Source organism: Galeopterus variegatus, unplaced genomic scaffold (genome assembly GCF_000696425.1).
Source record: "Galeopterus variegatus unplaced genomic scaffold, G_variegatus-3.0.2 Scaffold1367, whole genome shotgun sequence".
Lineage (NCBI taxonomy): Eukaryota > Metazoa > Chordata > Mammalia > Dermoptera > Cynocephalidae > Galeopterus > Galeopterus variegatus.
The window spans coordinates 31,259-59,072 of NW_007727478.1; the positions used below are offsets into that span (position 1 = coordinate 31,259).

The 27,814-nt window shown below is 45.2% G+C and overlaps 1 protein-coding gene across 1 annotated transcript; it reads left to right on the forward strand.

The window, feature by feature from the left end:
- Positions 1 to 27,814, forward strand: ACOX2 (acyl-CoA oxidase 2, branched chain). The gene is made up of 14 exons (XM_008576556.1): positions 1 to 160; positions 589 to 751; positions 951 to 1,102; positions 1,527 to 1,634; positions 3,660 to 3,779; positions 4,096 to 4,211; positions 4,855 to 5,027; positions 6,940 to 7,102; positions 8,469 to 8,659; positions 10,462 to 10,641; positions 14,276 to 14,381; positions 18,595 to 18,812; positions 24,284 to 24,416; positions 27,664 to 27,814. The coding sequence occupies exons 1-14, from the start codon at positions 1 to 3 to the stop codon at positions 27,724 to 27,726; spliced, it is 2,046 nt and encodes a 681-aa protein (XP_008574778.1). The 3' UTR covers positions 27,727 to 27,814.

Genomic DNA, 27,814 nt, shown 5'->3' on the forward strand with positions numbered 1-27,814 from the left:
ATGGGCAGCCCAGTGCACCGAGTGTCACTGGGGGATACCTGGAGCAGGCAAGTGCACCCCGACATAGAGAGCGAGAGGAATGCACCGTCCTTTGACGTGGAACGGCTCACCCACATCCTTGATGGAGGTGCCGAGAACTCTGCACTCCGCAGGAAAGTAGGTAAGAGGAGGCTGGGGAATGGAGCGCCTGCTTTGTGCTACACATGCTTTCTTGGAAGAAGAGCTCTACACTAGCAGTCCCACCTTCAAATAACAAACTTTCCCCTCAAAATTCCACTGTCAGAGAGAGATTTATTCCTTTGGGCTATGAAGGCACTTTTAATGTGCCGATATTCCCTGAGCCCATCTGAGGGAGAGAAGAGTCCTAGGCAGCAGAATATCTGAATACTGGTCCTAATTCTGCCACTGATAGCTTTGTAACCTTGGGCAAGTCACTTTTCCCACCTCTGGGCCTCAGTTTTCCCATCTGTTAAATGGAAATAATGTCTGACTTCTTTTCCAAGTCCATGATGCAAGTCGGTGGGAAGATTTGAAGGTGACAGAACCTTCACCCAGGTCCCTAAGCCCTCTGTTCTCTATCCCCTGCAGAGAGGATCATCCACAGTGACCCAGAGTTTAGCTGTCAGGACAATTATTTCATGACCCAGAATGAGCGTTATGAAGCTGCCATGCGGAAGAGATTCCACATCCAGATGATAGCACAGCGCCTGGGATGGCTGGAAGGTGGTCGTGAATTACTCTACGCTTACAGGTGCTCACTCCTGGGGTAGCCCCACCAGAGAGGAATCTACCTAGGATCACTTGGAAATCCCCCAGCCCCATGAGCCATTTTCCCCAACAAGGAAGCCAGGATGCCAGGTGCCCCTTCCTTCCTGCACTCTGCCCAGGCTGAGGGTATCAGGACCCCTGTCTCCAACAGGCTACTCACCCACAGCATTTCTCCCCCACAGAGCCGTTTCTGGAGACCTGGCATTAAGTTTACACTACATCTTCATGAACGCTCTCAAAAGCCTGGGCTCAGAGGAGCAGATTGCCAAATGGGAACCACTCTGCAAAGAGTTCCAGATCATCACAACATATGCCCAAACAGAACTGGGACATGGTGAGCCAGGGCTGTTGCTTGCAGTATTCAGGTTACGCACTGCACAACTCCAGAGGGCCCATTCACATCTCAGTGTCATAGATTTATATATTTAATATAAAAATATTCCAGCAGATGACAGTCAAGAATCTTGAGGAAGGGGTGCCTTTTTTTCTAATTTGCACAAACATATTGTACCATCTCCTACTTGCCTATGGGGCAAGTCATTCCTTCTCAAAACAACAGCATCTGCCCCTTGTCATAGACTGGCTACAGGGGACTGTGTGTCCCCCATGCAGCCCATGGATGAAAGGGGAGAAATTCCTGTGAGTACAGCTGGGAGCTGACCCCCACTCCATACTGGATTGCTGACCACCCTAGAAGCTGCTCCCCAGATAAGAACCCTGATGTGGCCCAATGTCTAATACTTGTCCTTGATCCCAAGGGACATACCTTCAGGGCCTGGAGACTGAAGCCACCTATGATGCAGCCACCCAGGAGTTTGTGATTCACAGCCCCACAGTGACTGCCACCAAATGGTGGCCTGGGGACCGTGAGTATCCATGCAACCACCTTTACTATCTCTCCCCAGGGAGAACAAAGTTGGAGGGCACAGTAGCACTGGCTTTGAAGTCCACCAGACCTCAGATTGATTTCCTGTTCTAGATGGTGACCTTGGGCAAGTCAATTCACCTCCCTGAGCCTCAGGCTCTTACTCTCTCTATAAAGTAGGTGAGATGTTAAAAATTTCATTAGCAAGTGGCTGGGAGGTCCCCAAGGGAACTTTATTTTTTTTTAAATTAATTAATTAATTTATTTATTTCAAATATTCATGAGATACAAAACTGATTGTCCCCCCTCCTGCCCATGATGTAGGGGCCAGATTCATATTGGAGACATACCCATTACCAGAAATTGCTTTTGTACCCTTGGTCCCCTTCCAATTATCCCCAACCTCTCTCCTCTTCCCCCTCTCCCCTCAACTTCAATTTGTAGCCCTAGGACTGTTCCCTCCCTCTGTTGGATCATGGGACTACTGTGGTCTTTCTTTCCTGCCTTCCTTTCTCTCTTAGCTCCCACAAATGAGTGAGCACATGAGATATTTATCCCTCTATCCTTTGCTTGTTTCACTCAACATAAGTTTCTCCAAGTTCATCCAGGCTGTTGCAAATGGGAATATTTCATTCTTTTTTATGGCAGAGTAGTAGTCCACAGTATATATATACCACACTTTCCTTATCCAATCATCCATTGATGGACATTTAGGTTGGTTCCATATCTTGGCTATTGTAAACAGAGCTGCGATAAACATGGGAGTGCAGGTATCTCTTCAACATGATGATTTCCATCCCTCTGGATATATACCCAGAAGAGGGATTGCTGGATCATATGGAAGATCTATCTGTAGTTGTTTGAGAAACCTCCAAATTGTTTTCCAAAGTGGTTGTACTAATTTACATTCCCACCAACAGTGCAGTAGTGTTCCCTTCTCTCCACACCACTTTAAAGTAGAGAGGAAATTGACCCAGCCTTTGGGGGAGGAAGGACAAGACCTCACACTCACACACTGCCCCCACACAGACACATGTGTGTGTGTACACAACACATGCACACATACGCACTTGGCCTAGTCCCAGGCACTTTCCACAACCCCAGTTTCTCTCTCCTCCCGAGTTAATGATTAAGCTTGCCACCAGCCAGAGCACAGGCCCTGTGGTTACACAGTTAGTGACAAAAACACCCCTCCCTGCCACTGCTACAGTCACCCAGAAAGGTGCACACCCACCACCAGCACCAATCAGACCACCTACGCCGTACCTCCCCCTGTGACCACCAGGTGGCGGCCACACCAAGCATCCCCAATGCTCAGTGATTTGCCAAGCCATAAGGAGGGGGTCCCATCAAGGCCCCCTTCTTCGTACTTGAGAATTCACCTTGGAGGACACACCTGTGGCACTTGGGGACCTAGTCAGTGAATGACTTTGTGTAGGAAAAAAACAAAACAAATATGAGGTGTCCAACTAAAGCAGAAGGAAAGTGACAGAGAGGGAGATTTAGAGAGGGAAAGACAAGTGAGAGAGAGACCACTGTCAAGACTGTAGGGAAATGAAACCAGCCTTTAAGATAGGGCAGACCAAGGTTCAAATCCCAGCTCTGCCTCCTCCAGGCCAGTGACCTTCAGCATGTCACTCCACTGTAAGCCTCAGTTTCCTTATCTGGAAAATGCGACTTATCATACCACACTGAAGAACTAGAAAAGCATCAGCAGAGGGTCTGGCACCACCTGGATTTTGATAATTGGTAACTATCTGTATTCATTATTATGAAGTTGATGACAGAGTGATTCATTAATAGTTTGGGGGGCAAAAATTAAAAAAAAATAAAAGCTTGCTCATTTCACAGTGCCTTTGCTGAGTCACTGCTGGGTTTGTTAGGTTCTTTGGGGGCAATTCCCCCTCTCTGTAATCAGTGACTTTTCAGGCCCCAAAGGTGCCCATCAGCAACCCCAGCCCCAGGACACTGGGTTGGGGAGCAGCAAGGAAGATCTGTGCCTCATCTCTCATCTCTCTGCCCTCAGTGGGACGGTCCACCACTCACGCCCTAGTCCAGGCCCAACTAATCTGCTCAGGGGCGCGGCGGGGCATGCACGCCTTTATCGTGCCCATCCGGAGCCTCCAGGACCACACCCCACTGCCAGGTAAGCCCATGCTGCTCCTTCAAGGACCTCTACCAGGAGGAGATCCCCCCCCTCACCGAAGGCCTCCCTGTCCTGAGGCCCCAGAGGTCCATGGGAGAAGCTGGGACAAGACTCCCTTGGGCAGGGAGGGATATAGTTGGACAGACTTGGTGCTAACTTGCTTGTTGACCTTAAGCAAGATTCAGCATCTATCTGACCTCAAAACAGGTGTAATAACTCCAGTGTCACGGGCTTCTGTGAGCTGGAATGTGTGCGTGGTACCGGGCACACAGCCAACACTTGACCAATGGACATTCTCATCTCCATCTCCTTCTAGGAATCACTGTTGGGGACATTGGGCCCAAGATGGACTTTGAACACATAGACAATGGCTTCCTGAGACTAGACCACGTGCGGGTCCCCAGGGAGAACATGCTGAGTCGCTTTGCACAGGTCGAGGGCCTGGGGAGGCTACAGAAATGTACTGCCTGCAGGAGGGACCTGTGCTTTGCACAGGCTGCTGCTGACTCTGGGTCCTTCTCCACTGAGCTAAGTTTGGGCCACACAGACCCACAGAGAGGCTCTGGGGTCCCACAGATAAGGGTAAAAACCCCCAGCTTAGGAGCAGTGTGATCTCAGGCAAGTCACTTTGCCTCTCTGAGCCTCAGATTTCTCATGTGTAAATGCTCATCACACGGGGTGCACAGCAATCTCAGGAGAGGGATGGGGCTGAGGGTGATATACTTAACAATTACCCAGTGAGGCCTGGACACAACTAATCACTGAACAGAGGCCAGCTGGGGTGCTGGCGGAAGTGTGGGAGTCCCCGTCTTGCCAGCCTTACCGCTTTAGTTGTGGTTGGGGGAGGTCCGGGCTGTCCCAGGAGAGGAGCTGTGAGCCAGGCCACTTGGGGAAGTGGCTAGTTAGCAGTGAGCACAAGCGTTCTGGTATTTTCACACACACGTGGCCACACCAGCGTGTTTCAGTGGGGAATCTGCTCCAGAGGAGAGGTGGAGGCCCACAGTCCAGGGGTCAAGGAGGAGGGAAGGCTGGGGAGCCTGGGCTCGGAGCCAGAGCCTGTGCTTGTTCCACACAGGTCTTGCCAGATGGCACCTACATCAAGCTGGGGATGGCACAGAGCAACTATCTGGCCATGGTGGTATCGCGGGTGCACGTGGTCCAGGGCGAGGTCCTGCAACTGCTGCAGAAGGCTTGCGTGATCGCCGTGCGCTACTCGGTCATCCGCCGCCAATCCCGGCTCCGGCCCAGGCAAGAGCATCCGGGGCTGATGGCCTCGGACACAGCTACCTCTCAGTCCCACAGTGCCCCAGACACCTCCCCACTGTCAGAGCCAGGGCACGGGGAGCAGGCATCACCCGCCACCCACCCACCCACCCTTCTACCTGCCCACACACACAAAATCTGCCCAGACCCAGCCCCAGCTGGCCGTATTGGTGGACTCTCTCCGGCTCCCTCTAACCTGGCTAACCACTGGCCCAACCTGTGTCTGCCCAGCCCCATCGGGTAGGGCTCTGTGTGATCGGATGTCTTTGGCCCTGTACCACCAGATCTAACTCAGTGTGTGTCTGTCTGAGTCCGACTGTGTTCTATACAGCTGTGACTGGCTGAGTGAGTCTGTGTTAGCCAGTGGCCAAGCCACATCTGACAGTGTCTGGCAAAGCCCAGTTGTCACATCAGATTGTATGTGGCTGACTCCTTCTGTCTGGCTGTGACTGTCAGCATTTGATTATGGTATGTCTAAGTCTGGGTCCCTTTTGTTGAACCTGGTTGTGTCTGGCTACCGTTCCCTCCACTCCAGGGCTCAGAACAGCAAGGGCTGACTGCTCCCTCTGTTTTAACCTGTGTACACACACACACACAGGGTTTCCACATATGGGATGCCCAGTTAGGTTTGAATTTGGGGTAAACAACGAATAGTTTTTTAGAATAAACATGTCCCAAATATCAGGATGCAGCAAAATGGATGACAGCAGAAATAGAGTGCAGAGTTGATCACAGTACAACTGAACTGTGGCACTGAGGAACAGGCTTCAGCTGGCAGTTCTCATCCCAGCTTTACTGACTGACCCCCTCTAGGCCTCAGTTTTCTCACCTGTAAGATAGAGTGAGATCACCAGGACTGAAACTTGAGAACCTGCAGCCCTAGAATCTAGTGGTGTTTCATGACATGGGCTCAGGTCCAGAATGAGTCTGATGCAAAATGGACTGAGGGTTGGATGCCAGGCAGACCTGGGTGCCACACTCAGCTCAGCCACTTCACCTCTTTGTCCCTCAGCTTCCAAAATGGGTGTGAGAGGAGCAGTCTTTCAGGGTGGTGTTGAGGGTGAAATCCAGTCAGGAATGCCAGGACCTCGTCCCGGGGTCCTTTCCTCTGGCAAACCCAGGGCTCCCTCAGTCAGCCTGGGCTTCAGAATCCTGGGCTGAGAGAGTGTTCTCTGGAGGACAGGGGTGCTGGGAGGAAGCTTCTGCTACTGTGAATGTCCTGCCCACAGCCCATTTATCTGGGTTGCAGAAGTGTCCCAAGGATGGTTACAAGAAGTACATGTCAGGTGAGACGCTGCTGCCACAGAGAGGAGACCCCAGGTTCCTGCCAGCTATGGGAGGCTTCTCATAATCACACCCTCTTTCAATCCCATTATTGCAGCCCCTACATGCTGGACACAGCCTTGGGCACTGAGGACATAGCAATGGATGAGGCAGATGCAGTCCCTTCCTCAGGTTTCATGGGACCCGAGTTCACATCCTAAGAGTCACTGTTTAGGCTCCAGCATTTCCCAGTACTTGGCAAGTGCTTGTGGGCAGTGAAAGGTCACAGGTGCAAATCACCAGTGGTGCAGGGGCACAACCCTTCACCCGAAATCTGAGGACCAGACATGTTGGAATTCAGAACTTTTCAGATTTTGACATATGGTGTGTATGCTGCAATTTTGTAAACCTCCCTCCACAAGGGCAGTACCCACAAACACATCAATATTTCTGCAGGGGAATGTATGGATTTTCATGTTAGATGGGGTCTTAAAAGATTATTAATAGCTTCATGTCAGTTCTAATCAAGTTTTGTAATGAGTTATAAAAAACTGTTTTTGAGGCTCTTATGATGTTGAGAATGTGGACATGGTACATAGCAATCTTCTAGATCCCCCACTTCTTTTCCCCTCAGTGACCAAGAGGCAAAAGTCCTGGACTACCAGACGCAGCAGCAGAAACTCTTTCCTCCACTGGCCATGAGTTATGCCTTCCATTTCCTGGCATTGAGCCTCTTGGAATTCTTCCAGCACTCCTACGATGCCATTCTGGACAGAGACTTCAGCCTCCTGCCTGAGGTACCTGCTGTCTGCTGGGGGCAGGTGCTGGGATGGCGGCTAGGATTATTCTACCCACTGGGTGTCAGCCACAGCGCCACTCCCATGGCCTTCCCCCCCTCTCCCTAGCCTTCCAACATCTACATAAATTCACCCAGACCTGGCCCTCAGAGAGCTCCAAAAATGTCAGAGGAAATAACCACACATAGTAGAGAACACTGGTCCACAATCCCCTTTGAAACCCAAAAAGCTCTGAGAACCAAAAGTCATTTGGAACACATTTGGTGGCACAGTTTATCCTGAACTGACTTGATTTATCCCACTGAGCTTGAATACTTTCTGTAGCCAAATATTAATGTGTTGAATCATTAAGCCTGCCCCAAACCTCACTGGGGGGTACCATCTGTAATATACTTTAAATGCCCTGCTTTACCTTTCTAAAATCCAGAAATTATTCTGATTCTATCTGGCCCAAGAGTCTCAGATAAAGCACCATGTATATCCCAATTTTACAGGTGAGGGAACTTCAGCACAGGGAAGTGAAGTCACATAACCTTCCTCCCAAGTACTTGAAAGCTCGAGAAATGGGTATAGGGGCTTTCAAGAGCCAAAATCTCAAACCAGGCCTGCTGCCTGGCAGTCCCTCTGTCTGAGTCTGCATGGGCTGCTGTAACAAAATACCGTAAACTGGGTGGCTCGTAAGCAACAGAAATTGATTTCTAACAGTTCTGGAGGTTGGGAAGTCCAAGATCAAGGCACTAGCAGATTTGGTGTCTGGTGAGGGCCCATGTCCTAGTTCATGGATGGCTTCTTACTGTGTCCTCATATGGTAGAAGGGACGGGGGGTCTCTCTCGGGGTCCATTTATTATAATCCCCCTAATGAGGGCTCCACCCTCATGACCTAGTCACTTCCCCAAGGCCCCACCTCCTAATATCACTCTAACCTCCCAAATAACACTGGGGGGTTAGAATTTTGACATATGAATTTTCAGGGGACACAAACATTCAGACCATAGGACCCTCCTACAACCCAGGAAGTGGGTTGACAGTGGACACCCATCCTCACAGGCCAGCTTTCCAAAACCTCTCCCTGTCAGCAAAATCCATAACTCCTGGAGGATGGTGGGCAATCCAGGCAGCACCTCCTAAGATCCTGGAGACACTAGCTGAGACAGGTTTTCCTTTGCTCTTCTTGCCCCTGCAGCCACATTGTGTAATTGTGTGATTTGGGTGAGTCACATAACCTCTCTTAGTCTCAGCCTTCTCATTCATAAGCTCAGTGAAATCCTTCTTTCCTCGCCGAGATGTGCTCAGCATGCAGTAAATGTTCATTTAGTGGGAAGCATGGCCCTTACACAACCTGAGCCCCAATTCCTGTTCTCCCAGCTCCACGCACTGAGCTCAGGTATGAAGGCCCTGGTGACGGACTTCTGCACCCAGGGAGCCGAGCTGTGCCGCAGGGCCTGTGGAGGACATGGCTACTCAAAGCTGAGTGGCCTGCCATCACTGGTCACCAAAGTGACAGGCTCCTGCACCTATGAGGGCGAGAACACAGTGCTGTACTTACAGGTGGCCAGGTAAGGTCCGGACTGGCCCAGGCTTCTCCCAACCCCTCGGGGACCCTCCAAGCTTCTGCTTGAGCTGAGGCTTCTGTCTGATGCCCACAAAGGGAGTAGGCTTTGGGAAACACCATTTGGGGGCTGTTCAATTCCGACAATACGACTCTAAGCCATCCACTTCTCCCCAGATCCACCGCAGCTCCCAGCCAGGCCACCGTCTTCTCTCACCTAGACAACAGCACCAGTCTCCTCACTGGGCTCCTGTCTACCATGCCCCACTTCTCCACAGGCAGTCAGAGGGATCTTGTCAAACCTAGAGAAGACCACATCTTTCTCTTGCTTAAAATTCTTCACTGGCTTCTTACGGCTCATAGGAAAACGCCACACTCCATGCTATGGCCTACGGACTCCTTACGACCCAGCCCCTGCCTCCCTGTCCTCCCTGTCCTCACAGCTCCCTGCTTCTGCTCACTTATACCAGCCACAGACTTCCTTTCCACCACAGGCCTCCGCTCTTGCTTTGCTCCCACGCCGCACTGCCTTGTTTCCTTGGAGCAGTTGTTATAATCTATCATTGCCTCATCTGGGTTTGTTTACTTTTTTAGCCCTGTGCCCCAACTAGACCAGGAGCTCCTTGAGGGCAGGGACTACCCCTGCCTTGCTCCCTGCGGAATCACGCAGGCTTTGCACAGAGCCTGCATGTAAGAGGTTCCAACCTGACAGGCAGGAAGGAACAGCCAAGTCTGCTGCCTCCTCTGTTTCCTTTCATTCCTCTCATGTCTGCAGGGCCTCATGGCTGGTCATGTCTCTCACACTCCCCTATTCTCAGGTGACTAAGCAAGGCAAATTCTTCCCTATGCCCAGAGAAAGGGGTTCACTGGCAAATGGGATATATGACATTTATGGGATTTTTTTTTTTCCTTTTTGTCTTTTTTCGTGTCCGGCAACGGATCGCAACCCTCAGTGTCGCGCCCGTACCGGACCGGGACCGGCAACGGGATCGCAACCCTCGGCGTCGCGCCCGCACCTCGCTCGGCCAGTGAGCGGGAACCGGTCTGTATGTGGGATCCGAACCCTTGGCGGGAGCGCCACCAGTGCGCCACCAGGCCGGCCCGGGATTTTTAAAAAATATATAACGTTAAGATTTTTTTTCAAATTATGAAAGGAATATAATAGCATGTTCTAGACACTCTGCACTCAGCACTGTGCCAAGCCTTCATGAACACTGTCTCATTCCGTTTCCACAACCCCCTATCAGCTGAGTATTATCATCTCCATCTAGAGGTGGAGAAACTGAGGCTTAGGGAATGAAGCTACTTCTGCAGTGTCACACAGGTCTCGGTGAAGCCGCTTGTGAATCCAGGGTTGTCTGAGCCCAGAACCTATAACCGCTGGATTATCATAAGCAAGCGGCTAAGAGTCACCTGTAATCCCATCGCTCATGTCAGCATTCTTGCATCTTTTTTCAGCTAAGAAAATTTAATTTCCACATAGTCACTGTACAAGTAATTACAAATCCCCAAATCGGAAGATCCTGACAGAAAAGATTCTGTTTGCTCAGATCTCAGAAAGGTTTATGTGCAGGATCTCAGCGTCTGCCCCAGCTCCACCACCCCCTTTCATTGTTGAAGAAACTATAGCCTCAGGGTGCGCCTCACTGAGGGCCTGGCAGGAGGATGGCATGCAGGGGGCTCTGGAGGAGGGGCACCGATCAGGAGCGAGGCTGGGCCCAGCGTAAGAGTGCGTGTCTCTGGGAAGGAGTGCTGGGCTGTCCCACAGAGTCCCTCACCATCTCACCTGTCTCCAACTCCACCCTCCAGGTTTCTGGTGAAGAGCTACCTGCAGACTCAGGTGTCCCCAGGCTCCACATTGCAGAAGTCTCTCCCTCAGTCTGTCGCATATCTCGCCAAGCCTGATCTGGCCAGGTGCCCAGCCCAGAGGGCAGCCGACTTCCTCTGCCCAGAGCTCTACACTACAGCCTGGGCACACGTGGCAGCCAGGTGAGCCAGCACTGAGAAAGCAGTCATCCCACCTGGGGATAAGCTCCTTCCCACACAATGGCCTTTGGATTGGTCAGTTGAACATTCGTGGATACACTTCTAAAAGCCACCCCCATCCCTAGCCTCCCTAAGTCCTCTCAGCTCCTGCCACCGTGGGCACAGAGAAGAGAAAGTCCCATACATCAGCCATGGACCACTGTCATTTCCCCATCCTGGTCATGGCATCTCTCTGGCCAATGAGAAGAATTTTTAAAATATTTAGGTTCCTATGGTGATTTATAATACAATGAATGTACCCATATGTAAATATAGTCATCCATCACTTAACAAAGGGAATACATTCTGAGGTTAGGCAATTTCATTATTGTGGGACCATCAGAGTGTAACCTAGATGGTCTAGCCTACTGCACACCTAGGCTATATGGTATAGCCTATGGCCCCCAGGTACAAACCTGTACAGCATGTTACTGTACTGAATACTGTAGGCAACTGTAACACAATGGTATCTGTGTATCTAAATATATCTAAACACAGAAAAGATACAGTAAAAATATGGTATAAAGGATAAAAAATGGTACACCTGCCATAGTGGATTGAATTATGTTCCCCCAAAACTCACTGAAGCTTGAATTGTGTCCCCCACATTTTATGTATCAGAAACTTAGCCCCCACTGTGACTGTTAAGAGGGTGGGAAATCCTATTACAGTGACTGAAAGGTGGAGCCTTGAAGTGGTGATTGGATTGTAGGGCCGTGCAGTAGTGAATGGATTAGAAATGGTGGTCAGGGGTGTGGTTCCGAGGGCTTCAAAAGAAGAGGAGAGTCTGTCTGTCTGCTCTCTCTGCTCCGCCATTTTCACAATGTGATACCCTGCCATCTCTGAAGTCATCACCAAAGAAAGCCTTCACCAGCTGTGTTCCCTGGACCCTGAACTTCCCAGCCTCTGAAACTGTAAGCAATAAGTTTGTTTTCTTATAAATTACCCAGTTCCAGGTATTTTGTTATAAGCAACAGAAACAGACTAATACACCTGTGCAGGACACTTACCGTGCATGGGGCTTGCAGGACTGGCAGGTGCTGTGTGTGAGGCAGTGAGTGGGTGGTGAGTGAGTGTGAATATCTAGCACATCATTGTGCACTGCTGTAAACTTTATACACACTCATCACTTAGGCTATGCTAAATTTATTTTTAAAAATTTCTTCTTCAATAATAAATTAACCTTAGCTTACTATAACGTGTTTACTTTATAAACTTTAAACTTTTAAAAATTTTGTGACTCTTATAACACTTAGCTTAAAACACACATCACATTGTACAGCTGTATAAAATATGTTCTTTCTTTATATCCTTTTTCTATTTCTAAAGTTTTTATTTTTATTTTTTTACATTTTAAACTTTTTTGTTAAAAACTAAGATACAAACACACACATTTGCCTAGGCCTATGCAGGATCAGGTTCATGAATATTACTGTCTTCCACCTCTAAATCTTGTCACACTAGAAGGTCTTCAGGGACAATAACACACATGGAACTATCATCTCCTATGATAACAGTGTCTTCTTCTGGAATGCTTCCTGAAGAACCTGCCTGAGGTTGTTTTACAGTAAACTTTTTTTATGTATAAGTAGAAGTACACCCTACAATAACAAAAGTACAGTAAATACATAAAACAGTAACATAGTCATTTATTATCAAGTATTACCTACTGTACATAATTATGTGCTACATGTTTACATGACTCACAGCACATTAGGTTTACACCAGCATCCCCACAACCACCTGAGTGATGCATTGCACCAGGACATTACGAGGGCTACAACATCACTAGGTGACAGGGATTTCTCAGCTCCACATAATATGGGGACCACGTCATATATGCTGTCCCACATTGACTGAAATGTTATAAGGCACGTAACTGTACTACAAATGTATTGGTATGCAAATACCAATAAATAAAGCAATATCCATATTTTTGAAATATCTCATAATCTAAAAAGAATTTTCAAAAATATGACTATACCAAGGGATAGAATTAGTTTATTTCCAGGGTCTAGTAGGCTCCAGGGAACGTGAGCAAAAGCAAGGACTCATCCATTCTGTCATTCAATAACTATTGTCAGATACTGGATTAATCCATTGTCTGTTGCTTATAACAGAATATCTGAAACTGGGTAATTTATTAAAAACTAAAATTTATTTCTTACAGTTTTGGAGGCTGGGAAGTCCAAGGTCCCAGGAGCCTTCTTGGTGAGGACTCTGGAGTCCCGCAGCAATGCAGGGCATCACGTGTTTAAAGGGGGAAGAGCACCTGTTAATGTGCTCACTTGCTTTCCTTATGAAACCATCAGTCCACACCCATGATAACCCATTAAACCATTAGCTCATTGACCCATGAATGGATTAATTCTTTTCATGAAAGCATAGTCCTCCCTATCCAGTCACCTCTTAAAGGCCCCACCTTTCAACACTGCCACACTGGAAATCAAGCTTCCACATGAGATGTGGCGGGGACAAACATTCAATCCATATGAGGCACCTGCTATGTGTCAGGAATGACCAAACATGCTAGGGCTGGGAGTAAAGAGAGGTGCTGGCCAGACACAGACACCAACACAGAAAAGACGGAGAGATTTAACTACCCAGAAAAGAAACTTTCTGAACCCTGCCCCAAATTAAACACCAAAAACAAACTGGAAAAAAGCATTTTCAGTATATAATAAGAAGTCTTATATCCCAGCCTGTGGTCCCAGGAATAGTTAATAGTTATTTCAAGATTACAAGCAACTTGGGACATTCATTATTTATCCCACGAATACTTACTAAGTACTTACAGTATGCCAGGCACTGTTCTAGATACTGGGGATCTATCAATAATCCAGTCTGATAAAAAGCCCCGGGCCTCACAGAGATAACATTTCAGTTGGGGGAATTGAGCAGGGGAAAATAAGGCTGCTCAGGGTAATTAAAATGCCATTATATTTCTCTTTGCTTGGAACTCAAATGTGACATCTGCTTAACTATTCCCTGACAAAGCAAAGTAAATATTGCTTAATAAACAGTTTGCTTTACACGAAAATGCCAAGGGTCATGGGTAGACTGGCAAGGAACAGAAAATAAAAGGAGATTAAAGGTTAACAAAATGACAAATGACTAATTTAGTGGTTTGGAAGGCAAAGGTTGATTTTCCGTTTTTGTTTTTAGGTCCTTCAGGTAGAACTTGCTGGGTAAAACAGTTGTCTTTGCTCTGGTCATAGGAAGTCAGGCAACAAAATGGCCCGAAAACACCAGTACTGGGATGGAATCTGCATTAGAAAGCGGGGTCAGGCCATGGTCTGTGGCCCTGAGGCCTTACAACATGGTGGTTAAGGACAAGTCCAACTCCTGACTCTACTCCTTACTAGCTGCGTGAGCAGGACAAGTTCATTAACCTCTCTGGGACTCAGTTTCCCCCACCGTAAATAGGGAATGCCCACCCTTAAAAGGATTAAAGATAATGTATTTCCAGCATTTAGCTTTATGACACGTAAGTGGTCAAAAAACAGAAATTATTTCCACTTCTGAGGGAGCCCAGGCAGTCCATCAGACATCTTTTCCATGCAGTTAGGAAGCTAATCCTTTTTTTTTTTTCCCTCAGGCTCATAAAGGACTCAGTGCATCATTTGCAGACCTTGATGCAATCCGGGGCTGACCAGCATGAGGCCTGGAACCAGACCACTGTCATACACCTCCAGGCTGCAAAGGTGAGCTGCTGTCAGCTGAAGCTGAAAGGGACCCATTTTGTTTCCCAGGCAGGCTACCCTGCTGGGAAATTCTGAGCTCTGCCATTATTCCCCAGCCCTGCTCGGCGGCTGCCCTCATTTCACTTCCACGGCTTTAGTCCAGGGTATTTTAATTAAAGGACTTAACTCCAAAGCAATCTTGCTGGCAGCTCTTAAGGGAAAAGGTAATGAGGCAATGTTATTGGATTTGCTTCAGGTTGTTCAAATATTTCCTCCCAGACAGAAAAGCAGGTCAAGTCTCCCCTTAGCCCACAGGCAGTCGTTGGATGTCTGATTCAATTTCCACTATGTTTTGTGTTTGTGCATAATTCACAGTCAGTTGGTAAATATTTGAGCACCCACTCTGCACCAGGCACTGGGCTGGGTGCTCAACAGTGAAGCCATGCCCTTACACAGCTACAATCAAGCGGGCAGCGTGATGGGGAAATATAGGCTACTCTGAGACCCCAGAACCTAAGGAGTCCGAGAGGCTTCCCAGAAGAAGAGGCATATAGGCTAAGACTTCAAGGACGAGGTGAAATTAGCTGGCCAAAGGGTAGAGGGAGCAGTTTTGGAGAGGAAGGTTTCCAGATGAAGGGAACAGCAAGTGCAAAATGAGGGAGTAAGGTGAGGCATGGTGCTTGGGAGGAAATTCAGACACTCCCAAGGAGGACCTAAAGCACGACAACTGAAACAAGAACAGGGAGGAAAGTGGGAGGAGAGAGAAGAGACAAAGGCAAGGCCTGGGACCTCTGCACCACTGTGAGAAGTTTGGGTTTTGTTTTCATTGCCATGAAGAGCCTTTGCCCAGTTGGTATCAGGGGAGTGATCGGTGTTTCATTCTGGAAGGATCCTGAAGGCTGCAGGAGGAGAAATGGACTAGAGGCTGGAGGCCAATAAGGAGGAAGCAGAAGCAGTCTGACCAGAGCTGAGGTGGTCCCAACTACGAGCTTGACAGAGAGCATGGAGAGAAGTGGGTAGATGCAGAGATATTAAGGGGGTAGATGGAAGGGACAGGCCTCAGAGAGTGATGGGGGATGAGAAAGAGGTAAGAATGACTCCTGAGCTCTAGCTTAGGCAGCTGGGACTCTGGCCTTACCACAACTGGAAAGCTAAAGCAATCACTCCAATCCTCAGGCCCAGAAAATGGCAGCCTTAGAACAGGAGAGCCCTGGAGGACTGCAGAGGCCCTTGTGGAGCAGGGGTGTTTGGGCAAGCTGGGCATGAGCATCACCTGGTGACCCACCATCCCCACCACACCTGCCAGTACTGGTGTTAACTGCAACCCTCAGCTCAGCTCAGTCCACCCAAGGGGGACTCCCTCCTGCACCAAATGTCCTATCAACATTGAGGGTTAGCCAAGTCTTCATGCTCTCACCAGATTACCAAAAAAGGAACCATAGCCACCCACTGTTTCTTTGTCCACTTTCCAAACCTATGCCCTGCCTTCAAATGGACCAGATGCTGCTTGCCAGGGTTACTTCATTTAATACACACAATTCTGTGAGGGAGACTAGCATAATCGCCATTATAAGGGTGAGGAAAGAGAATTCAGAAAGTTAATTGCCAGTCATAGGAAATAGCTGAGTCAAGACGCTTTCCTCTCCCACACACTATGGAGGGTATGATGAGTGACTGAGATGAGCCCCAAGCTCTGGGGCACCAAAGGCGAGAAGTTCAGCCAGCCAGGGGAGAGGAGCAAGTCCGTGACAGCTTCCTGGGGAGGTGGTGCCCAAGCTGAGTCTCCAAGGTCATAATGGGTAGGGCATTCTGTACTTTCTGTGCTTTGTGGGAATCATCTACTCTACAGAAACCTCAAGCACCCAACTGGGTCTCAGCTGGAAACCATAAATGTGCAGGCAGAAAATGAATGCAAAAGTGGGGGAGAGGGTGGGAACAGCATTGGCAGAGTAGACAAGGAGGAGCTGTGGACTAAGTTCTGGTCCCAACTCTGTGTGTGACATGCCGTGTGACCTCAAGCAGTCCCTTCCCTCTCTGGGTTTTAACTTCCCTGTCTGTAAAACAAAGGGGCATGGAAGAGCCCTTTAGACTCTGGTCCTATAATCTCAGACTCTTTCCAGGAGAGATATCAGTCCCCAGGACCACTGTAGCAGATGCTGGTAGTCATTATAAGCCCGCTTCAGTCTCTGGTGGCTTTGGCAACATAGGAGTGGTGAAGAGTACTGGGTTTGGACCTCATTGCTATCACTTACTAGCTATATGACCTTGGGTGAGGAACTTAGAATCTCTCAGAACCTCAGTCTCTTCATCTGAAAAATGGAGCTAATAACAGTACCTACTTTGTAGGATTATTATAAAGATTAAATGAGTTAATACATGTGAAACTTAGAAAGGCACCTAGCATTTCAGTGCTACACCTCCAACTCCCACCCCCAAATTGTTAAAGAGGAGGCAAGGTTAAAAGCAACACACACACACAAAGTAAATAAAGTTCATTGTGCTCAGAGCGTGGTGGCCAGGTTTGGCTCAGCCTTTCCCAAAGTGTAGAGGCCCCCTTCTCTCTCTGGTCCTCATCCTGCTATGAAGGCAGAAGCCCAGGCCATCGGGCAGCTCTCCATCACTCCACTCCTCAACCTTGAGCCTTGACAATATGAGGATGTGGTCCTCAGGTTAGAACAGGAAAAGCAGGGCCTTGCAGAAGAAAGAGCGGGTCTCCAGCATTGCCAGGCTAGACCCAGTGTGAGCATGGAAGGCTGGCACAGCAAGCAGGGCAGCTCAGCACACCTGCTCGTCTTCCACATCCCTGTGCTGCAAACCCATCTAGGGTGTGAGCACACCAGGTCTAAGTGGCTAAGTGGAGTTGTCAGCACCTGTGTGAGGCCTACCTAAGAAAGGCAGGCTCTTTTCAGTTGAGAAACCTCATCAGGCCACTGCCCTACTGAAAACCATGATGACTCCCTGACCCACAGAATAAAATCCCGCCCCTATCATTCACAGCCCTTCACTACCTGGGCCCCTGGTATGGGTCCTCCCTAACTTACACAGTCCCCCATCATCACCTTGTTGTACACCAGTGCTTTAGGCCCATTCAATTGTCTGTAGCTTCCTAAAAGTCAGCACTTTGTACACAAAACTCCCCTTGCCTGAAATGACCTCTCTCCCATCCCCTGCCCCTTGGGTGAAACCCTTTTAACTCTCATGACACTCTAAGTCTTGCTACTTAAAGTCACTACCAGCAGCATGGGCATCACAGGGGAGCTTTTTAGAAATTCACAGTCTCTGGCTCCACCCTGCAACCTGCATTTTGACAAGATCCCTAGATGATCTGTATGTACATAACAACTCGAGACACACTGCTTTATACTCTTTCTTCCTCCCCCTCCCTCATGGAACTCATATCCTACCTGATAAAATAATTATGTGAGCTTGTCTTGGGGGGAGAAAGAATATTCAAAATATTTAACAAGCAATAGGACAGGGGCACTGACCAATCAAAAAGAACTTCAGGCCAGGGAAAGCAGGGTCATGAAGGCCTCTGGCTGGGTCAGGAATTAACACTTTAGTTACTGGGCTGTGGGGAGAGAGAGGTGGTCCCAGGAAAGGAGCCCATCTGGCAGAGGGGAGTCTCACCAGGCTGATGGCAGTGGTCACTTACCAACAGGCACCAAAGTATTATTTTAACAACTGACACAGACAGTTGCATATGGGCTAAATAACAGCATTGCTTACATCAAGGAGTTTATACTCTAGCTGGGATATATTTTGTATATATCTTGAACTCTCACTTTCTCACCCCAAGGTGCACACGCCTGTGCAGGCACACACGCATGCACACCACACACACATCCTCATGACTGCCTTGAACATGGCAGACAGTAAATAGCTATTTTCTTAAGAAAAGTAGTGTCATCTTCTTTCCCCAGGCAGCCTTCAATACTCCTGTATTCTTTCTCTCCACTATCAAACCTACTTGAAATTGCCCCAAGCAAAATGAGGAAACCAAGGGCCAAGTTTTAAAGCCCATCAGCCCCAACACACACACGTGCACATACACACACCATCAAAAAAAGCTGTCAGACCTAGAGTGAGCTGAGGGAAAAGGTGGCTGCTTGTCAGCCTGCTGGGAAACACATGGCTGTGGCAAGTTTATTCCAGCAGTCTTGCCAGCCTTCTAGAATGACTCCTGGAGTTGGAAGTCAGAATCAATGGCTAACACACCTTCGTGTTTTTGTAGGCACACTGCTACTATGTCACTGTGAAGAGTTTTAGGGAAGCTCTGGAGAAACTAGACAATGAACCAGCAATTCAGCAGGTGCTCAAACGCCTGGGTGACCTCTACGCCTTACATGGTATCTTGACTAACTCAGGCGACTTTCTCCATGATGGCTTCCTGACTGGGGCCCAAGTAGACATGGCAAGAACAGTCTACCTGGACCTGCTCCTCTTGATCCGGTGAGTGGCTGGGCCTTCAAACCACATTAACCTTCAGAGAATAACCCTAGACCCTTGTTCACAGGTCACTTCAAACTCCAAAATCTTGCTACGTGGGGGCTGACAAAAGCTGCCCTGGAGAGATTTATACCCTAGCATTATTACACCAACACAAAGCATTAATGAAAGCAAAAAAATGGGAAATAATTAGTCATAAAAATGCTTAAGAATGAAGTAGCTACCTCAATTCAACTCTTGAACATTGTTAAGGAAACAGGAATAGAATCTAAGGAATATGAATAAAATGAAGCATACTGCCTATGAATAATATGTGTTAATAACAATAGCCTTAAATGCTCCTTAAATGTTAACTTTGATTAGGTGCCAGGCATTGTGCCAAAAGCTTTTACGTACATCATCTCATTTAATCCTTATAGCCCTTTGAAATGGATACTACTAATCTCGCCGTTTTACTAAGGAAGAAATTCAGTCTTTATGGAAATTAACTTGCCCAGTGTCACACAATTAGTCAGAGGAGGAGCCAGGTACAATCTCAGGCCAGTCTAACCCTTGAGCATGTGCTCTTAACCTGTATGTTAAGATTAAGGTATTATTTATTTCAAACATAACTCTGTCTTTGTTGAATGTACTTAAGCAAATTCTTACCAAGTTTAGTAAACTTACTTTAATCCTCCCTCAGCTTCAAGATAAATTTTATTTAAAACTCAGTAATTCGTATATTGATTTGTAAAACAATAATACAGTTTTTAAATGCAGATTAATGCAGTGCAATTTAAAGTTATGAAATACTGATGCAATGCTTTCATCCACTTATTTTAAATGTAACCTAAATAATTGCTTTACAAACATATCAAACCCAAAGCCCAACCTGGCCAGGGTACTGGAAGAGACAAAAATTAAAATAATACAAATTATTTACCATTGTCAATAAGATAGAAAATATGCTGAGAACACAGCCTTTTTGAGACCTCACATGACAAAAAATATGATGCCTATTGTATAGGGATTGTGGTGTGACTTTTCCCCTAGAATGTCCAATAGTTCTTATTATCAACAAGACTGAGAATAAAAAGAAAAAAAGTTTTGGAATTTTTTTTAAAATAAGATTTTCAGGGTTGGCTAACCAGCTCAGTTGGTTAGACACGGTGTTATAACAGCAAGTTCAAGGGTTTGGATCCCCTTACCAGCCAGCTGCCAAAAAAATTTTTTTTAATAAAATTAAAAAATAAGATTTTCATGACAGACATTAAAAAAACTAGACCAAATTATTTTTATTTTTAACAATATGTTTGTTATATGTCATTTATGACTATACATAAGCACCTAACAGATACTTGGTGGTCAGCAAATATTTTTTCAATTAAATTATCAAAAATTGTCAAAAATATATCTGATACAATTATGCCCCAGGTATTAAACTTTCCCTAATATAGGAAATCCAGTGGTAGAAACCATTAAGAGTATAATTAAGTACAGCACAGTATGAGCCCAACTGTGTCTAACTTTCTGAAATGCTTGGCATTTAAGAGCACATGAAGAAAATAACATTCTAACCCTGGTTGGCAGTGATAATAAAATATAAAAGATCACCTTAATACCTCATAAGCATTTTTTTTTAATCTGCAAATAGCATTTCTAAGTGCTTGCCTTAGCTCCAGAGACTTACAATTCAAGACGAGACAGACAGCACTGATGCAAGCTGCCAACTTACGCATGCATCAAACCCACAAATTGATTTACTTACATTATGACTCCTAAGTAACCTTACTACTGTAGGGTAATTAGGTATGTAACAGATTCCATGCTTTTAACAGTTCTGTGTCATAGTTCCATGCCTTGATTAGTCATTATCTCCCTCAGATTTCTGAGATGACAAATGGCACACTCTTCTAAGTGACACCAAGAACCAGCTTTCTGTGTAATATTAATTAGTTAAGTGGTCATAAAATCTCAGCTGGGGGACTTCCAGGTAAAGATGGTAGATTGAACATATGCATTTACTTTTGTTCCTTCCTGAAACCCTATTAAAACATCAGTAAATGGATTAAATTTTTTTAAAAGGCACAAACCCACAAAGAGAAAGAGAACAGGAGAGGAATCATGCAAGCTGAAGAGTAGATGGATATATAATGACTTAACAGAAAAGTCACCCAAGAGAACCCCAGGAACTAGCAGCACTATGCATCTCTGGCAATGTGGGTGAAGGTGAGACTGACAGGATGGTTGAAAGTCTATTTCAGAAGGAATTGGATCTCCAGTTCCTCTCCTCCTCTGCGAGTAGTTTTAAGACTTTCCTTGACCCTGCCCTGGCAGAAGGATAAACAGAGGGTCTGTGGACTAGGGAACATGAGACATAGTTGAAGATGAGGCTACCCTAAAAAAAACAAGGAGCTTTATATGCCAAATGCTGATACCACCCTCCCCCAGCCCTCTTTTCTCACTGGTTCCTAGAGAATTGGCAGACAGACTAGCACACTGCAGGAAGACAATAAGACGATCCTTCTCTAGAGTGTCTGATCTGCCAAAGGAGGAGCTAAAGATACTGACACCAGAGTTCCCCAACTGTCCACCCAATTCACCCCACAGTGAACCCACATTAACAAGCCTGCCCACAGTCTCACCAGCTAGTTAATGTCCCACTCTTTGCTATGATCACTCAGGGATCACCAGACACCTGAGGAAAGCCCTTAACATAAAAGAAGACCAAAACAAGCCAGAACAAGGCAACTCAGAGAACTGATGAGAATCTGCAGGGAGAAGAAAATTTTTTTTTAAAAAATCTGTAATATCTTCAAAGAGCTAAGAGGAGATACTGCAACCACAAAATAAGCACCAGAATGTCGTTATTTAAAAAGTAATATTCAGAGAACAAAAAAAGAGCTCCTTAAAATTAAAAAGTGATAGTGGAAATGAAAAACAACTTAAGGATTGGAAGATAACGTTGCAGAAATCAGGCAGAAAAAAAGCAAAAAGACAGAGACAAAATAGGAGAGAAAAAAATGTTTGAAAGTAAGTAGACTGATCTAGCTGTCCATCATCTGAAAAACAGGTCTAGAAAGAGAAGACAGAGAAAACAGAAGAGAGCAAATCATTAATAAAATAATTCAAGACAATATCCCTCAAATAAAGGATATGAGTTTCAGATTGAAAAGGGCCACAAATGCCTACAGATTAGAGGAGAAAAGCACACGCACACGCACACACATGCACTAAATCAAACATATACTGTATGAAATGGTAATAAGTGCTATGAAGAAACGAATAGCAGGAATGGGGGATAAGAAATGCTGGGATGGAGGTGGGGCTGCAGTTTTAAATAGGTCACAGAAGGCTTCCCTGGTACAGTGACATTTGAGGAAATACCTGAGGGTGGGGGAAGAGGGTAGGGTGAGAGAAGACGTGTGGCTGTTAGGAACAGAGGATTCCAGGCAGAGCATGAGTACAAATATTAGAGGCCAAAGTGTGCTTTGCACATCCATCCAGAGAGCAGAGGAGAAGCCACAGAGGTGGGAGTGCGGGATTAAAGTGGAGAGTGAGAGCAGAGGTCAGAAAGTTCAGGGTGTATAGGGAGGGGCAAGAGAGGGTAGGTAGATCATTGCAAAGACTGAACTTTACTTTGTGTAAGAATGAGAGGGTCCACGTGCAGACGTTAGTAAGCAGGTAAGTGACAATGGAGGATAAATTTGGAAGTCATTGGCGTATGGTTGATATTCAAATCCATGAGAGGGATGAGTGCAAGGAGAAAGATAATAAGGAGCTGACCTTGACAAGAGCTACTTCAAGTGGAGTGGCGGGAGTGAAAACCTGAATGGATCCAGTTCGGGAGAGAATGGGAGGATGGGAAATAGCAAGCATAAGTGGTCATAACACTTTCAAGGATTTCCGTCATTAAGGGGAGCCAAATATGAGGTAGATGATGATAAGGGAAATAGAGTCAAAAGCTTGTCTTTAAGATGGGAGAAATGATAGCACATTTGTACACTGACGAAAGTGATCCAGTAGAGAGAGGAACTTTCATATTGTAGGGAAAAGGCAGGAGAGTTTCTGAAACATTGTTCTCCAGTAGGCATTGTTTTCTAGTAGACAAGGAAGGGCTGACTAGACTAAGCTGGGAGTCTGGACAGTTGTCCTGTACTAAGAAGAGAGAAGGCACTGTATATGTAAATGAAGGCATGGAAACTCGTGGAAATTCTTACTGCTTCCACTTTACCAGTGAAACAGGATGCAGAGTCATCCAGGTAAGAGAGATGCGGAGGCAAGTAGTGTGGATTTGAGGATCAAAGAAAAGATATGAAGAATCACCTAAGAATGTAAAACTCGTGGAAATTCTTACTGCTTCCACTTTACCAGTGAAACAGGATGCAGAGTCATCCAGGTAAGAGAGATGGGGAGGCAAGTAGTGTGGATTTGAGGATCAAAGAAAAGATATGAAGAATCACCTAAGAATGTAAGAGCGAATGAAAGAGTAAACAAACTACAGCAATGTAATAGGCTTGCTGAGCAGCCATCAAGGCCCAGTGAACCCTTATTATACCAGTCAGGATTGGTTTTTCCAGCCACACATAGCTACAAAGGTGGTAGCATGAAGTCACTGGAAAATTGGAGATAATGAGGGATGGGTTCTGGGCCCAGTGAACCCTTATTATACCAGTCAGGATTGGTTTTTCCAGCCACAGATAGCTACAAAGGTGGTAGCATGAAGTCACTGGAAAATTGGAGATAATGAGGGATGGGTTCTGCTAAACTAGTATGACAAAGCAAGAAAAACTGAATATTTTTGAGGAAGTGAATATAATGGATCATGGAATTTCAGCTAGATAAGGAGGGACATGAGACCACAAGGGGGAGAAAGTACATTGAATAGGTGGTAGGGCTCCTAATGATGATAAGGGGTTATCTAGAAAGGAGTAAATTGGGTACAGTATCCCAGTCATCTCAAATGCTTTGATGACATATAGTCATGATGTTTACACTGAATATTGGTCTGGCCAAAATTATAACTATATTGGGAGGCAGGAAGCCAAGCGGAGGAAGCAGCAGGGTGGGGGAGATAGGGATAAAGAGAGGAGTGCTAAAAACAAACCCTTACCATTTGTAATAGAGAGTCAACAGATATCCAAAACTGAACTATCAAGAAGTGTCAGTACAAACAAGATATTCAGAGGCATTCAGGTAATACCAAAATATCAGCTAAAAGATTGAAACTGATAACCTCTGGGGAGAGGGAAGTAGGGGTGAGAGACAGGGATATGCTGTTTTTTAAATAACGATCCTTAAGGAACTCTTTGACTTTTTATACTATGCAAATATAGCTAATTAAAAAATAAAAACTAAAAAATAAATAAAGCTGAATTGCTTGAAAAGTGAATAATGATGCAACCTCTAATTAGGTGGTGTTATTCACCATCCCAGATTAATTAGATTCATAAGAGCAATCTAAAATACTCACAAACTCTTGTTTCTTCTCTTAGGAAGGATGCCATCTTGTTAACTGATGCTTTTGACTTCACCGATCAGAGTTTAAATTCAGCACTTGGCTGTTATGATGGAAATGTCTATGAACGTCTCTTCCAGTGGGCTCAGAAGTCACCAACCAATACTCAGGTAGAGTGGAACGCATCATAAATTATGTAAGAAAGCAGAGAACAAGCAGTGAATACACCTCCATGTTTTCCCATTTCAATTGATTCCCATTAGGTTGGAAATCACTTGGCATAGCGTGTCTGTTTAAAATATTTTTAGAGAATGCATAAAGAAACCAGGAGTGGGGGTGTGCCCGGGACGGAACTCCGAGCCTAGACTGTAATCAGCAAAATGCACCACTCAGAACTTGGTAAAGGGAATTAGGAGGAAGGCCCAAGCTCTAAATCATGGCTTGACATACCCAAGGGCATATACACATAGTTGCAAACTGGCTTTTAAGTAACAAAAATAAGATAAATCACAGCAGTGATTTAACCATACTATTTTCAGCCTTTAACTCAGTTTTTTATAGATAAAAGTGGGTATTCAGAGGTGATAGAAAGCTTGTAGGGTGTCTGTATCAGACCTGACTGCCTGCTAGAAATACCTCCCTCCTTTTCGTTCTAACATACACAATCCCAGGAGCAAATCAGCCCAGGAAAGCCATATAAATGACAATTAAAGGGTTATGGCAAAAAGATTCCCCGCTGTCCTAGGAGAGAATACCAGAACTCTATCTCATTAACCACGGGAAGAGGGAGAGAACTTTTAAAATCCCAACATTCTAGGGCCAGGGTCCCAGACTTTCTGCTATGAGCCTCATTGGGAAAAGTTACGAATGTTAATAAATACATTAACTGGAGTGAAGAAATAAACCCTGTACTCAGAATTTGGGGAACCAACATTTAATAGCAGAATAACAGAGGACCAAAACAAAGAGTCTGTAGGTACACAACAAATTATTTTAAGTTGTATAATGTAAATGTTATTCAGATGGTGAAACTTTTATATCCTCAGTCCAATTTCAGAAAAGGTGTCTTAACACCTCATCAAATTGGCAACTCTCAGGCTTTCATTCACACTTAGCATTGTGTTAGACTCACTCTTAACAATTTGCATCCTGTCATACCTCATAGCTTAATTTAACATGATTATCCAGTTATATCACAATCAGTTACCCCCAAGATGGTTTTCAGATAGAAGGCCAATCCCCTGTGGCCATTCTCTGCCCCCAGGAAGGCATCCTTTTAACTCAACAAGGAAATACGAACAACTTACCTAAAGAAGGCATACGTTTACTGCCTAGTATAGTTAACCTACTTCTAGTGTTTTACTTTTTCTAATGATTAAAGCTCTCTACTTTCTAACATTTAAATCCTGGCATGAAAATACAGCAGTCCTCCTACTCCAGACTACCGCCCATGGTCTAAAGATAAATGTATGCCCTTTGATGCTGCAGAGAAAAAGCCACCCTGCTATAACACCTGTCGAGAAATGCTGACATATATAGCTCAAACCTGTTTTACTGGCAACACAGGAAACATTCGTTCTCCCACCCCTCATCTTCACTAAAGAACATAGGGAGTAATCTGGATACCATATGAGAGCAGGCTTATCTAAATGAGTAGCATGACTGACCCACAGCATCAATAGATTTGATAAAATGTTGATGCATTTCATCCCATTCATTTTTCTCTATCTCCTTCCACTTGACTGTGAAAAAGGATGGACTCTTCACCTCCTAAGTCCAGGATCTAACACAGAGTAGACGCTCAACATTTACAGAATAAACAATCATGGTTTTATGACCTCAATGGTGAGATAAAGGAACCTGCTGCATACACAATGCCACAGACCTCATCATCCTAGCTTACATTACCTTGCTAAAAAGGTGACAGGTACAGCAATGTGGCTCTTTCATGCATGGCAGTTTAGGAATGTGAGGTTACAAATAACCTTGGAGAACTGTTTCCAGTTAGTTAAAATGACACTTGGTTGACTGCTAATATGTAGCTACATGATCTTACAACACATTTCTGGCTCCTTTAGAGAACACTAAAATAGCACTTCTAAAGTGTATTTTTCTAACCTTTGGTGGATAATTTTGAAGATGTAATAAAAGACACTTTTCCTCATTTGCACTAGTAGAAGGAGGCACACTACAGGTGTTTCAAATAAATTAAAACAGCAGCAATGTTGAAACATGCCCTGCAGACACAAAAGTACAAAAGGGAATATATTTAACCTGATATCTGTCTACAAAAAGAAAAATGCTATGCTAAGTTAAACTATGCTATGATTCTCCTAGAATCATAGGAGAGCATCTTTTCTATCTGGGACAGGTTGTGTTGCGCTTTCTCCATAGGCAGGATGATGTGTTCTCTCTCGGTTTACTCTAGCCATTATGTCCGCTTTTTGGCCTTTTTCTTGATCTGGATGCTATTTCAAGCCAGTTTCTTTCTAAGATGAACTGCAAAAGACTGTTTCCCTTCCCCACATGAACTCATATCTAAGCGATTCCCTATAAATGCAAGTAGTAGAGGAACCACTGGGATAATTTCAAAACAAGAATCCTATTGCCCCCCAATTATTCTATTGTTAAAATTTGTCTAAATGGTAGTTAGATGTCTTAAACACATTTACTGATTCATTCATTCAGTCATTCAACAATTGTTTACTGAGCACATGCTACGTGCTAGAAATTGTTTTAGGCACTGAGGATACAGTGAAAAACAAGTTGTAGACCCTGTGGTTCAAGGAGCTTACAGTTTTAGTGCAGACAGGCAAAAAAAGTAAATAAACAAGTAAGTATTATAAAAGATGAGGCTAGAGCTGTGAAAAAAAGAACCAAGACATTGCATTAGGGAATAATGGAGATAACCTATTCTGATATAGAATACTGCTTTCCTGATTCCACTTTCTGGTTCCTTGCTTTGTGGTTAGTGTTCAGTTTCAAAGAGCCTAAAAGAGTCACGCCCTTTATTTGTATTCCAAGACATTGCATTAGGGAATAATGGAGATAACCTATTCTGATATAGAATACTGCTTTCCTGATTCCACTTTCTGGTTCTTTGCTTTGTGGTTAGTGTTCAGTTTCAAAGAGCCTAAAAGAGTCACGCCCTTTATTTGTATTAAGTTCCAAAAGTAAATGATAAGCTGTGTTTTTAATTAGCCACCTGCATCACAATTTAAAATCTGCAGGAGAAAAGAAAGGATGCCCTTTGGAAAAAATGTTTCTCCATATGTTCACACAAAATGAATTTTTAAAATAATCAAAAAAATTAAGAATTTTATGTAATGTTATTTTTTTGAAGCTAACGACTTCATTTGAAAGTGATTAATCCTAGCAGAAATATTGTCTTAATAATGCATTTCTTTCTACAAACAGGGGAACCCTGCCTATGAGAAATACATAAGACCACTATTACAAAGTTGGAGGTCCAAGCTATGAAATAACCAACAGTATTCAAGAAGCAAGCAGTACCACTATGTGATAATGGTACTATGGCATAAATATAAAATTAAAATTTTAAATTATA